The following is a 14,609-nucleotide window of genomic DNA, read 5'->3' as shown; positions in this document are numbered from 1 at the left end:
CAAACTGCAAAAAGTGCAAAAAGTGCGTACCTAATCTGTGCCTGAAAGTGAAAAAATCATATTTACCCTTTCACGCACAAAATCTGTGCGTAAAAGTGGAAAAATGTATTTTCAACATTTCAAGTATTGATTTGACAACATTTCAGGAATCTATGACACATAAAGGCTTGATTTGACAATACGTTGCTGCAATATTTGACCGTTTTGTATTGCGCACCATTTTAATGCGCACTATAAGTATTGATTTGACAACATTTCAGGAATCTATGACACATAAAGGCTTGATTTGATAATACGTTGCTGCAATATTTGACCGTTTTGTATTGCGCACCATTTTAATGCGCACTATAAGTATTGATTTGACAACACACCACGCATGACGATTTCAAGAATTTATTTAACTTGAAGGCTTGACGAGTGAAAAACTCATCAATTGCATAAGTCTAAGTCTTACAAGTCATAAAAAAAAAAAAAAAACTTCATTGAAAAAATGTCTCAAAATGCTTCAACTGTTAAGGTTTCACTATTTTGGGATGGAGATATCGTCGAGGACAATTACTCTATTCGTTATAGTACCAAACCAAAAGCCCATGTTAAATTTCCAACAACTTTAGATTATGAAACACTAGTCATGTACATGCACGAAAGAATGAAAGCTACACCCACTGAGTTTGGAATCTCAATAACTGGCAGATATCCACAAACAATATCAAACGGTGTAGTGCGTTATGGCATGCACAATATCAACGATGATGAATCTTTGAGTGATTATTTGGGATTGCCGGAAGAATATCGTGATTTAGTATTCATTAATGTTCTTGAGATGTATGTTGAAAAGATACTTCGGGAAGAAATCCCTCAAGTCCAGCCTATTCATGGTAACACATATGGGGACTTTAATTCTTATGGAGACATTTTGAGTGGTCAAGTGCCGCTGGAAAATCTAAGCCAGCAATTTAATCAAGCTTACAATGAAAATTGGTAAATATGAATTTTTTATATTATTATTACGTGTAGTAGCATGTGTTTGTTGTATGAATGGGTAAATAACCAGTTTTCAAATCTTTATAGGAACGATTCTCAAAACTCACCAGTGGTACCAAATATGGATGTTGGTCAATCCTCTCAGTTCGGTGGAGTTGATCATTCTCCACACCATGACAGTGCTTATGAACAACAGTAAGTTCATCACCTTGATATTAATTTATCTATATATATATGTATGATGTTGGTATTTAAAATATGTTACTTTTCATGTAGGAGGATGAATGCACTTAATAATGAAGATTTTCCTAATTATTATGAGTCATCATCAAGTGATGACGATGAAATAGCTAATAATGCAGAGGTAACCGATGATGAAGACGATGACGATGTTCAAGTTGGTATGACCAACAATATTCCTCAAAGCCAAAACCAACAAGAACCAATACACCACCACATACCACCATCGATGGCTGAAAACCCAACTTCTGAAAGCCTAATTCAGTGGCATTCTAACAATATCCCTTATCTTGATAGCCTGCAGGGTCGTGATGATGCATTTGTCTTCACAAGAGAAGATTATGATAGTCGCTTAAAAACCTGGATTGAACCTAAGGATCTCAACAAAGATCGATGCTACCTTGCAAAGGGAATGTTGTTCGCATCCAAAAAAGCTTTGCAACGGACTGTCAAAATTTATTGTTTTAAGGACATGAGGGAGTTTAAGGTTCATCTGTCAACCTCAAAGATATGGAGGCTAGTTTGTAAACGACAGTATCAAGGCTGTGAGTGGTTGCTTCGGGGAATTGTTAAGCCTGATGGTATGTGGGCTATCACAAAATTTCGCGAAAGACACACTTGTGATATGGAAGAAAATCGAGCAGATCATTATAATTTAGATACAAACATGATTGCTCAAGTGTTACTTAAGACATTGCCGAAACGCCAAGGTAACTTATCCTACCTAGTACATTATATGTCTTATATCAATTGAAAGATCATTACTAAATGTTGTTTGTTTAAACTTGTGCAGGTTCCCCATCAAAGATTGTATTCGAAACGTTCAAGTTGTATATAGTAAAACTATAAGCAACAGAAAGGGATTTCTCGGGCGTAGACGCGCTTTTGAGATGGTCTTTGGAAATTGGCATACTTCTTTTCGACCGCTGCCAAGGTATATGGCAGCTCTACAACATTTTAATCATAGTACTGTTGTAGAGTGACGACTTATAGAGGGTAAAATCTTCAACTTCGTATTTTGGACATTCAAACCATGCATTGATGGTTTTGCTCACTGCCGACCAGTGATATCCATAGATGGTACGCATGTATATGGTGTCTACGACATCAAGCTCCTAATTGCAATAGGAATGGATGCCAATGGGTCAATATTTCCTCTTTCTTTCGCAATTGCCGCTAACGAGAGCAACGACACATGGGGGATCTTTTTGACCCATTTGAAAACTCATGTTATTAAGGATCGTACCGGCATATGCGTGCTGTCTGATCGTCATAAAGGCATATTGCACAATATGGATAATTTACCGGGGTGGCAGCCCCCTTTGTGTTATATCCCGTATTTTTGAACGTCAGATTATTTGCTGAGGTGGGGCCCACACATCGAGATTTTTTTGGGACATCTGAAAAGTCATATGAATCACATATGTGAAGTTAAACGCAACTCAAGAAGGACCCTTGGGCTAAATCAAAGTGGAAGTCCTCCAAACGAATATTTTTAAGAAAACGTTTTCGGGTGATCTGACTTCTAGGGGCAAAAACGGTATTATAAGTTTGGAATTTGGAAAATACCAAGAAATAGAAGTTGTAGATAATTGAATTAGCTTTCCAACCATAGGTCGTGGGTTCCCAGGTGACATCGGTACAAGGAGATATGGACGTTTTAAGGTCGAAAGGTCAGTGGGCTAGGCCCAACTCGGGATCAACCGAGTTGGCCCAAAAAAATAAAAAACGAATTAAGGCCCAAAGGAGAGGGGTGGCCGGCCATCTTATGGCCCAAGCCCACAAAATTAATAAATTTCCCATGTGATAATTAATATAAAGGATCATTAAATTGTCTTGAAACATTTAGAAGTTTCAAGACAATTGAGAAAGAGAGAAACAAGAGAAAGAAGAGCAAGAATAAGAAGGCCATTTTCGGCCAAGCTCTAGACCAAAAAAAAAAAAAAAAAAAAATTTTTTTTTTCAAAAATCATTTTCTACCAATTAAAGGGTCCTTTACAACTTGGTGTAATTATTTTGGAAGAAAGAACACTTGTTTCTTCAAGTTGACAACTTGGTCAAGTGAAGAAGATTGTAGAAAAAGGTAAGAATTAATCTCTTTTTATTATGTTATGAAGGTTGGTTTATGTTGTAGTATGTAGAAATGAGTAGAATTTATGGAAATATGAAAGTTTACAAAGTGGGTGTGCATATATGTAAGTGGACATATATGTATATTGTTGTATAAATAATATGAGTTGAATTTTATGTTGTATTCTAGTTGTGGTTATGGTGAAATTTATATTGGAAATGGAAGAAAATGGTTCAAATTGGCATGGAAAATTATTGGGAATAGTTATAGGAAATTATATGATTTTAATGAAGTTTTTATGTAATTATAGAAGTGGAGTTTTATATGTGAATTATTATGTTAGTTGGTGAATTTGGAAGGATAATAGTCCATATTGGCATGAAAGATTGGTTGTTAAGTGGTTATGAGAAGTTTTGTGATTTTATGGTAGATTTATGTAATTATGAAAATGAAATTATTAAGGTGCAAATTATGATTATGGTTGATGAAATTGGAAGATGGAAATATGTTATGAATATGTAGATTGAAGATTTGAAGTTTTGGATGGATTATGGTTTTGGTGGAAAGTTTGTATATTTTGTATATCTTGTGAATATTTGGTAGAAATGATATGAAATGCTTCCGAATTAGATTGTAATGATCTTGATTAGTAATGAATGTAAAAACATTGAGATTGGTTTGGAAATGTGAAGTTAGAACGAAAGCTATTGCATTATGTTGGAAAGAAGACTAGTTGTGTTATATTGTGTTTTGTAGTCATGGTTGTTGTCATTGTGTTGATAGTTTGGCCGGGTTGAATTCCCGGATTGTTGTTGATTAAAAAATTGGCTAAGTTGAATTTTGGGGATGGTGTATTTATAGGGGAGATGCTGCCCAAATTTTTGTAGACAAGTATTGGTTAAGATTGAAATCTTAAAGCCTTACAATTAACATTTGGTAATTGTGACCAAATTGTAGATTTTGGCGAACTTGAAACTTGATTTTGGAGACGTGTATGAATCGGAAAAGGTATGTAAGGATTCACCCTTCCTTCTATGGCATGTCTTAAACGTAATAAGTTGGATACGAGCCTCAGGGACAACTCTATTCTCCGAAATCCGCACCCAAAGTTTCCCCTTTTTCATTCAGTAGAATTGAATTAAATATTGTATGAAATGTTGAAAAATTGCCTAAACATCTAGAACTTGCACAAATAGGACCCGACTACCTTAAAACTCTCACAAGTGACGTCATGAAATGTAACGTATGTAAATCGTGTACGCCACCTCATTTGACCCGAGGTGGGCCCGTTATTCCCGGATTTTCTTAATTGTTTCGTTTGTCGAACGATAAGTATATGTACATGTATATGGGGAAGATTGGGAAAGAGAAGGCGTTATAGACGCATAGCCACCTGATCAGTTGGAGTATGGTACATGATATCGTCCCGGACGCGGGATGCCCGGACGCGGGATATATGGTTAAATGGATCGGAGTCGACGCCTCGGCAATATGATATGTTCTATGTTATATATATATGAAAAGAAATGTTTTCCAAGAAAGCAAAGTATTATATGTATATGGATCGGGCTGCACGTGCCGCAGCAATACGTTATAGTATATGCACATATGGATCGGGCTGCACGTTCCGCAGCGCTAAGCATGCATGGTATCCGCCAACGTGCACTTATATGTACAGGTTGTGTTTCTACTTCATGACATGCGCTATATCTCTTTTATGTTATTATTCATGCCTTACATACTCGGTACATTACTCGTACTGACGTCCCTTCTTGTGGACGCTGCGTTTCATGCCGCGCAGGTCAACAGGTAGACAGATTTGACTCTTAGAAGCTCCATCAGCAGTACTATGGCAGCGCTCCAGTTGTTCCGGAGCCTCAGTTTCTTGGTACTACTTTTGTGTACATATTCGGGCACGGTAGAACCGGTCCTTCTTGTATATGTAGATGTACTTTGTTTAGAGGCTCGTAGACAGATATGTACAGTCAGATGTTTTGTACTTTTGTGGTCCTCGTCGTTGTATAATGTGCTAGCAAAGTTTATAAGTCCATGTCTACAATTATGCCATTAATGTTAGCGTTAAGCAACAGAAAAAAAAAAGATACGGTATAGTCTATACGGCCCACCTAGTAGTAAAAGTACGATACGAGATAAGGGGTGCTCGGTACAAGTATCGGGTACCCGTCGCGGCCCCTAGTTGGGTCGTGACACTTTGTTTACCATCGCTATTGTTTAAGGCACTTGAAGACAAATTTGCAATCAACGTTTCACAATGGCACTCTAAACAAATTGACGTGGGGGCTACGATGGAGCATCAACAACGAAAATGGGCTGCAAAAATGGATCTGATCAGGTCAGTGAGTGAACCCGCATACGTTTGGTTGATGATGCTCGATGTTGAAAAATGGACGCTTCATGCTGATGGTGGAAAAAGATGGGGCATGCTCACAACAAACAGCTCAGAGTCTTTCAATGGCTTGCTGAAATCTGCTCGAGGACTACCTGTCACCGCAATGGTGAGAATGACTTTCAAGTAGGTGGTGGAGCGATTTGTTGTTAGGACAAGGCAGGCCAGAGCGATATTAGCCGACGGCGGGACATGAATGCCAAAGCCCTTCAAAACTATGGAGCATTATAGGAAAAAATGTGAGCGTCACCAAATGACCGAGTATGACCCAATTCAACATGTGTATGAAGTTAGGACGGGTTATTACAACGGTAAGGGTGGAAACGTGCATACCGTTTATGAGGCAACAAGAACATGCACTTGTGGTAAGTGGCAAACGTACCACATGCCGTGTTCTCATGCTGTCAAGTGCTTCGAGAGAATGAGAAAAACGGTAACAAATTATGTAGCGGGGGAATACAAGGTCCACAGTTACCTTAGAGCATATTCCGGCCAATTCCACCCACTTGGTAATGAAGCTTATTGGCCAAACGAGCCGTTTTCGATGGTTGCTAACAAGGATTACATTAGAAAATTGGGCATTAACTCACGGAGTCTTAGTGAAAGAACTTACTCTCGCAAGTGCTCTATATGTAAGCAATATGGCCATGACAAGCGTTCGTGTGGGCAACAAGGCCGTGGTAATACAAGCACGTCTCGAAGTAATAGAGCCTCTAGAACTTGAAGATTGTATTGTTATTGTAATTTATTATTGTATTGCTTTGAATTAGTATTGTAATTAAATGGAATGAATTATTTTTTAATTAGTATAGACCTCTCGTATTGGATGAATTATTATTAAATCAAATATTTAAATTTGTACATTCAAATATAATAAAACACTTAATCAAAACCCTATAAATATTACAAATTTTCAAAACTTGCTTCGAGACACTTTAGAACCCCTAAAACGACGATCCAAACGTTTAGGTGGACTTGATGTAATGAACCGACATTATTGCACGCAAAAAAGATATTAAGTTTTATATAAAATATTGATATTTTGAGATTTTAAAACATGACTAATATTTGCCCAAAGTATGGAAAAAAACGTGATTGGAAAGGTAACACAAAAAAAAAAAAAAAAAAATCGCACCATTAACGCACAAAATTCATGCGTGAAAGGCCCAAAAAGTGCAATTTTGCAGATTGGTCCTTTCACGCACGAATTTCGTGCGTGAATACTACTTATGTTTTTTTTTTTTTTTTTGTACTAGTTTGGTTCAACTTTTTATTTTTTGTACTACTTAAGTCGCGGATTCATAGTTTCGAGAGCAAGCACTTTTTAAGTTTGCAGGGAAATACAGCTCTATTAGTAATGCTGAAACAGTACCCGAGTTCTAACGTCTCTTTCATAATCTGTACATAATTTATCAAAAATGAAGTACAATACTACTCGAGTCTCAATTACCATGTGCGGAATGTTATAGATATTTTACTCTCTTCTCCTTACATTATACAAAGACCTTTTAAGGATCTTTTTTTGATAAAAAGTGATCTTTCAGGACTTTATGCACTCTCAAAGCCAAATATGCGAAACACACCTACATAGAAGAAAAAAATTATTAGCACTCGTATAGAAAAGCAAAGATACCACTAGTTCTATCTTCAGCCAGAAAGGCACACCTTCATCAGCCTGATACTTGTTCTTATCATCCCCAGCATAGGCAAGCAAGTTGTGTTTCGGATTCCATTCCACACTGTTCATGGCAGCACGACATGGAATCTGGTGAACTGACCGTCCAGTTTGGACATTAGCCTGTGGATAAAGGCATTAGTTGTAGGAAGGTTAAAGGGTTCTCTATCTAAGTAGAAGAGAGTACACAGGTTCTCGAGTACATACAATATCAATAAACAAATCTTCACTAGCAGACGCAATGTAGTCTCCTGTGTGATTGAAACTTATTGTTCGAACTGGCCACCTGAGAAGCAAAAAAATTAAAAAAATTAAAAAAAATCAGATGCCTCTCCCCAGGAAACTAGTGTGAATAATAAAATGGATGAAAATCATACTTGAGAACTTACTCGAGTTTTGTAAATGTTCGAAGACATAGCATCTCCTTAATGCTCCAAAGGCTGACCAATGAATCAGCACTTCCAACAGCAAAATATCTTGTGTAATATTGAATCAAAATAAGGTAGTATTATTAGTTTAGAGAAAAAATCCTATGTGTCCAAAATGAGCCTTATTGACATAGTCATGCTATAAAGGACTTGGAACTACTGCTGAAGATTTCTCCCACTAATATAAAGGAGTTGTCACATATTCTAGAGCTGCCTGAGACCTCTTTAATTTTCATTTTAAACCATAGCACAAAGGTAGCATACATAAAGCAAAATATCAAGACCCTTTTAATTTTCACTTTAAACCATAGCACAAAGGTAGCATACATAAAGCAAAATATCAAGCTCACCTTCCAAGTGGATCAATTGCAATGCAGTAACAACCAGCTGTGTGAGCATTAAGCGTGTTAACAGGTTGTAGAGTTGGATAAGCTAAGACTTCCACAGTTCCTATATGACAAAGTAGGAAAATCTTGGGATTGAGTTTCATATTGGTAATTCAAGCCTTTTGTTGCTGAATGCAAGCAAAGCAACTGCCATCTAAGTAATTTGTACTCACCATTTCCAGTTGTAAGAAAGAACATATCGCCACTCATGTTCCATGCAATCTCATTTACCTGATGAGACAGAAGTGTTTTATAAAACAATGGGAACTACTCCAGGGAGCTCAAAAGTGTTAAACAGTATGGAACCCATCATGCTGATTGCCTGAGTAGGAATATGACTCAATGCATCAACCAACTACTCATTGCAACTAATACCTTTGAGAAACAAGAGGCGGGTTACATGCACGGTAAAAAATGCAGCATGAAATGAACAGCTATGAAGACTGAAGAGCTTTAGCAAACTAGAGTTAAAGACTTCTCCTGAGAAGAAGAAGCATTCGCCCAAACTTGAAGAGCATTTCTAGGTTTAAGAGGAATTTGTTGTCTACTCATACCATAAGATCAGCAAGTTGGGATAGAATCACATGCCTCAGACATTATATTTATACATCAATAAGTAATTGTCTCTGCCCCAGTCGAGGGGAAGAGAAGATGACACCTAAGAAGAAGAAAAACTGATGCTGTGTGACTTCTAGCCTTTTTTCAAAATATCCAACAGAACCCTACTTCGAGAATTAGTTATACCACAGCAGATAAAGGTGAAAAATTGCAGCAACACATCTCAGAACTTCTGATAACATTCGTCTTAAACTTAGTTGTGGGATAGACTACCTCGTAATTAAACTTGCGCTTATGAATAGGCTTAAACTTGCGAACATCCAATATTGTTAGCTCATCATCCTGCACCATAGGATAACATAATAAGAATGGGCACCAAATTGATTTCCATGACAGGTAATTAATAGGGAACTCAAATATCACCAATAGAACTCATCATAAAATATGAACAATAGAAAATACATGCAATAGAAAGAGGCGAAGAGTTATACTTATGTAGCATTTCTGTGTTTGCACACTCATTTTGACTACATACATATCTAGAAGCAGCTAAGATGATAGAAGCAAGATACAGGTGCTGATTTTAGGCATTAATAAGTGATAAAAGGAAATAATGAGTACCCTGTTTCCAACAGCTACATGTGTCCCATCAGTCTTGTAAGTGATATTGATATTTTCCCCACTGAGCTCAACTTGCTGTGAGCATTTCCCACCTGCCAATTGCAGACCAAATGTCTTAATATCTGCAACACCCTGACCAATAAAAAAAAAGATCTGCAACACCCTGGCAATTTGACGGGAAACTAGGCTGTGAAAGTGCATGTAGAGTCTTTTTTTGATAAGTAGTACTAATAAAGAAGAAAGTGCATGTAGAGTTGCCTAAATCATACCCGTTACTATTTGAGGAGTCAAAAACTCTTTTTCAACCAAAACTATTTTCTTTAATATTAAGAAACTGACGTATGAGTTGAGACCGAAAATTAGAAGATTTGACCCTTGTACTCTAGGCCCCTTCATCCTTTTTGAATAAGAAGGAGTAATATTGTTCTTGGGACAGTTACTTTATGAGGAAAATGTCTACGTAGATATTTAATGTTACTCCTTATAGGCTCTAACCTATCTTCTTTTTTTTTTTTTTTTTTTTTTTTGGATAGGTTAGGTAAAAGTTTACAGACTATAACCTATGTATAAGTATTCGGATAACTTCAATAGATATAGGCTCTTATAGTATTGCATTTTTATAATTCCAATAGATATAGGCTCTCATTATTTCGTACAGTAGTTTTGCAGCTTAATGCTGGTACAAAATAAAATAAACTTACTACGAGCATCCCACAATCGAACTGTCTTATCACCAGATGCTGTAGCTATCAATTCTGCATGTTTGGGATCCCAACATAGCTGGTCCACACTGTCAGTGTGACCCTTTAATTCAACATCTTTCACCTTCCCCTGCAAAAGAGCTATCAGAGACTTGGAGCATACACGTGCATAAGAGGTTTCATACTCCACCTCCAAGAATGAGAAAAGACTAGAACATGAATCAAAAATAGATAGGGAGCAATGATTTTAGTGTAGTCTTGTGGATGGTGGCAAGCTATTAATGCTCCAGGTTTTTGCAAGCAAAGGCAAAATATCCTACAATCTTCATGCAAATTCCAAAGTTGAGAAACTTAGGACTATGAAACAAGATAAAAGTAAGCTTATAGCCTTGATACAGAGAAATGAGACATGTTATCGTTAGAGTTATAGAGCACCCGGATAGCAGCAAAGGAAAAATATCCTACAATCTTCATGCAAATTCCAAAGTTTAGGAACTTAAGATTTGTGACTATGAAACAAGATAAAGCCTTGATACAGAGAAATGAGACATGTTATCATTAGAGTTATGGGGCACTCAATCCACTAACAAAGTATAAGTTTATCTGGTCCTGCAAAGACACTACACCTATTCTTACTCTCTCTCTCTCTCTCTATAAAGTTTTGGCTTGTAAGTGCTAAAAGGTATTGGCGGTTTTGTATTGATAACTACTATGGTCTTGCCTCCTTCATCCTAAACGAGTGAAGAACAAGCCTCCCATTTGCAAGTTCATAGTATGACAACTAAGGGAGAGATTTCCCCGTGGCAAACTCATTTTAGACTCTCTTCAATTTTCTGCTTCAGCAATATTTCGCCATCCTGTGTTATTTTGGAGCATTTTTGCATCTTTTTACTCGTTCTCCCATTTCCTCAACCTCTTTGTGTATCTATAACATTGAATTCATATGACCTTAAATGCCCTGTCACTATCCCTAATAAGAATTTGATCAAGTCATATCAAATAACTATAATCACCCTTGATCTAAAAAATTCAATACTACACCTTGCTATATATTCTGGAGTAAAAGCTCATGAAAAAATTTGCATTCTGTCTTCAAACTTCATGGCAAAACTTTGTATAATTGGCCACATTTCGTGAAGAGGATATAATTTATTTATTTTTTTTGAAGCAGGTACCGTTGAAGAGGATATCAATTTTAGCATCTATAATTATCAAGTCTGACTACATGTAAGGTCGCATTGTACACAAAAGTTGCTAGCCAATTACACAGGTAATACAACAATTAATTGGTTCATCTAAATTATGCTGATAGATAACACCCTTTAACTAAAAGAAACGTATTGGCTATGTCACACGGGACATAAAACATAGGTGCTGACAACCATCTGTAGGAACTTGTGTGCTCCGTGCAGTCAATCAACATCTAGTGACATAGCCAATTAATGTGAATCTAGAATAAGTTTCTCTAGAACTTTTCACTTGAACAGAAATTGGCATGGAATCATAAGGAACATATGTTTTGGCACAACTTTTCTATAATAAGAGTGAACCAGCTCTAGTTCCACCTAATACATAGATTGAATTCAAGAAAATTATCTCTCACTTTTCGAAGCCACCGCTGCTTCATTTGTTTATAATCATTAATATGCAATTATGCAATGGTGTGTGTAAGAAACTATCCAAAAAGATAGAGACTTTCTTTCTTCTTTTTTCTTTTTTCTTTTTTCTTTTTTGTTAAGTAGCAAAAACTCTTCTTATTATAGCTTCCGTAATTTGGAGCACATAGGACTAGACGTTGTCAGAAATAACTGGAGTGAGACACCAGCTTCTTAACTCGGGAAAAAAATTCTCAAGCACCTAATCAGACAAATGTCATTTTATTTATTGTAAATGAATTCATTCAGTTCACAACACCCAGTTTTCCACTTCAAACTCTTCATAACGAAATCAGGTCCTAAAACAAGCAGAACATTCAAAAAGCAGCAAGATGCTCTAAAAGGCAACAATGGCAAAAAGGTGGCTTTTTGCAATGTATAAAGTTGACCAAAAACAAAAAAATATGAACTCAAGAAGCTTATGTACTGACAAGTGACAACCATCTGTAATAACTTGTGTGCTCCTTGTAATCAACCAATGCCTAGATTGAATTCAAGAAATTTCTCTTTTATTTTTCAATACCACTGCTGCTTCATTTGTTGACTATCAAACCACAATTCATTCATCACCTATATCGGCATTGGACCAGGTAATCATGCATTGGTGTGTGAAAGAAACTATCCATAAATATAGAGACTTTCTTCCTTCTTTTTTTCTCGATAAGTAACAAAAACTCTTCTTTTTCTAAAAACCTAACTGCAATAAGCATTACTATCATAGCTTCCGCAACTCAGACCACACAGGACTAAACATTGGCAGAACCAACAGGAATCAGACACCGGCTTCTTAACTATGCAGAAAGTCCTTAACTACCTAAGCTCATCCATATATCAGAAATAAAAATGTCTCATTTTGTTTATTATAAACTAATTTATCGAACTTACAACTCCCAGTTTCCCACTTCAAACTCCTGATAAGTAGAACTGTCGAAAAGCAGAGAAGACGGGCAAAAAAGTTGACATTTTTGCAATATATAAAGTTGCTGATAACAAAAAAAGATGAACTTTAGAAGCTTACATGACTATGGGGCTCAATTTGCCAAATACGAGCAGTTTGATCCACAGAACCTGAAGCAAGTTTCGTACCAGTACAGTTCCATGCCACCGAATGCACCTAAAAATAGTGCATTTCCATAAAAAAAAAAAATTAAGAAAAAAGATAAAAGTTATCAACTTTAATCCATCTATAATTTCAAGAAACTCAATTTTCAGGAAAAAGGCAAGCCAAGCTAGGGTTCTTAAGGGGTTGTTTGGTAGCTAATTAGGAATTAAGTTATTCATGTATTAAATATAATACCGTGTTTGGTACTAGTATTCTTTTTTGTCATGTATAATCAACACACCTAATATGGTGTCTGGGTTGCAATTTAAAAACACGTATAACTAATACATGTATAAGTCACGAGGGAATTTATGTATTATGTTATGCAGGATAGAATATGGAATAACTAAAGCTTGCATAACTAATTCTTGCATAAATTCCCTCATAACTCTAATCAGCTACCAAACAACCCCTTATTGTTAAAAATGAAATGAAGTAACATTCTAGAGAGAGAGAGAAACCTTCTTTTTGTGTCCTTGGTATTCTCTGCTATGGAGGTTTTTGAAGGGTATTTTTTCCGCCATTGTTTACACTTGACTTCCCCCTTGATTTCTTTCTTGTTTAGAAGACGAATTAAACGACAGGCATTAGAGTCGTTTTTGGCCAGCCTTGTCCAAAGTATGGTCGATAAATGATAGACTAGTCACTTATGTTTGGGGATTGGTCTAATATTAGTCCTTTAAATATGTATCTGAACAGTTTTAATCCTTTATGTTGTCAAAATTAGGCACTTTTGGTCTCAATATAGTATATGTTTAGAAGACACGGGTGATTATCGATCAGTTCGGTTCGGTTCAATTTTGTGAATTATCAGTTCGATTTTCGATTTGTAAATATGTTAAACCAAAACCAAACCGATAAGATATCCGTTATCGATTTTCGGTTGGTCCTTAACGGTTCGGTTTTTGATTTAACCAATAAGCAAATGTTCCACTAGGTTTTTTTTTTATTTCTCTTATATTCATATGTTCGTATATACACAGCCTTTATGCATAAAGTTTACATAAATTACAAGACAAAAACTATAAAACACACTGTAACAATCTTTCAAAAACAAAACAAGGTCAATTCACAGTTCATAAAAAAGCCCAACCCCATTTGTTCACGTGAAAGTGAGGGAGAGAGGCAGAGACAGAGAGGCATTACAAGCCCTGGTTTTGTATGAGGATTGAGATTTTGAGAGAATAAGTGTGCACGCAGTAAGTAATTTCGAAATAGGTTTGTATTTAAAAATTAAAATTTAAAGCCACTAATATATAATTAGGGATTAAATGGTAATTTTAATATAAGCTTATTGGGTTATCGATTTAACCATTAACTAAATCCTTAAAACCGGTAACCGAACCAATAACTATAAAAAAAAAAATACAAAACTGTTTACAAATCGTTAACCCAATAACCCGATATCGATAAACCAATAGCGTTTTTATTTGTTCGGTTTATCGGTAAATCGATTTTTACACACCCCTAATCAGAGGACGTGCATTTAGTCATTTCCAGCCAGCCTTGTCCAATTTATGGTCGAAAAAATGATAGACTAGTCCCTTGTATTTTGGTTTGGTCTAAAACTGTCCTTTAATCTGGACAGTTTTAGTCCTTTATGTTGTCGAAATTGGATATTTGGGTCTTAGTTTATATGTATAACAAAACCACGACAACCAATAGTTATCTATGACGAAACTAGCTCATGAAAAGTATGTGAGCCCTTTAAACTGAAAAAGATCATCGAGACAGGATTTTCACTATTTATTTGTCCCAACTCGAACTTTTGAAAAAACCTC

At 36.1% G+C, this 14,609-nt stretch overlaps 1 protein-coding gene and 1 long non-coding RNA gene across 2 annotated transcripts; one reads left to right on the top strand and one right to left on the bottom strand.

Annotated features, from left to right (window-relative positions):
* The first annotated feature begins 2,694 nt into the window (after positions 1-2,694).
* On the top strand, positions 2,695-5,144 carry LOC132618543 (uncharacterized). Its single transcript, XR_009574164.1, has 3 exons — positions 2,695-3,307; positions 4,253-4,303; positions 5,097-5,144. It is a non-coding gene; the product is annotated as an uncharacterized LOC132618543 (long non-coding RNA).
* A 1,933-nt stretch (positions 5,145-7,077) lies between these two features.
* Positions 7,078-13,448, bottom strand: LOC132618560 (THO complex subunit 3). Its single transcript, XM_060333590.1, has 11 exons — positions 13,290-13,448; positions 12,745-12,840; positions 10,072-10,201; positions 9,371-9,462; positions 9,023-9,091; positions 8,365-8,422; positions 8,156-8,255; positions 7,767-7,853; positions 7,585-7,663; positions 7,368-7,500; positions 7,078-7,285 (listed from the first exon to the last, which is right to left on the bottom strand). Exons 1-11 carry the CDS (start codon positions 13,350-13,352, stop codon positions 7,251-7,253), a joined length of 942 nt encoding a protein of 313 aa, XP_060189573.1. The 5' UTR covers positions 13,353-13,448; the 3' UTR covers positions 7,078-7,250.
* Between the last annotated feature and the right edge of the window lie 1,161 nt (positions 13,449-14,609).

The sequence above is a fragment of the Lycium barbarum genome, chromosome 11 (assembly GCF_019175385.1).
Source record: "Lycium barbarum isolate Lr01 chromosome 11, ASM1917538v2, whole genome shotgun sequence".
Lineage (NCBI taxonomy): Eukaryota > Viridiplantae > Streptophyta > Magnoliopsida > Solanales > Solanaceae > Lycium > Lycium barbarum.
This window is presented reverse-complemented; position numbering and strand designations above follow the sequence as displayed.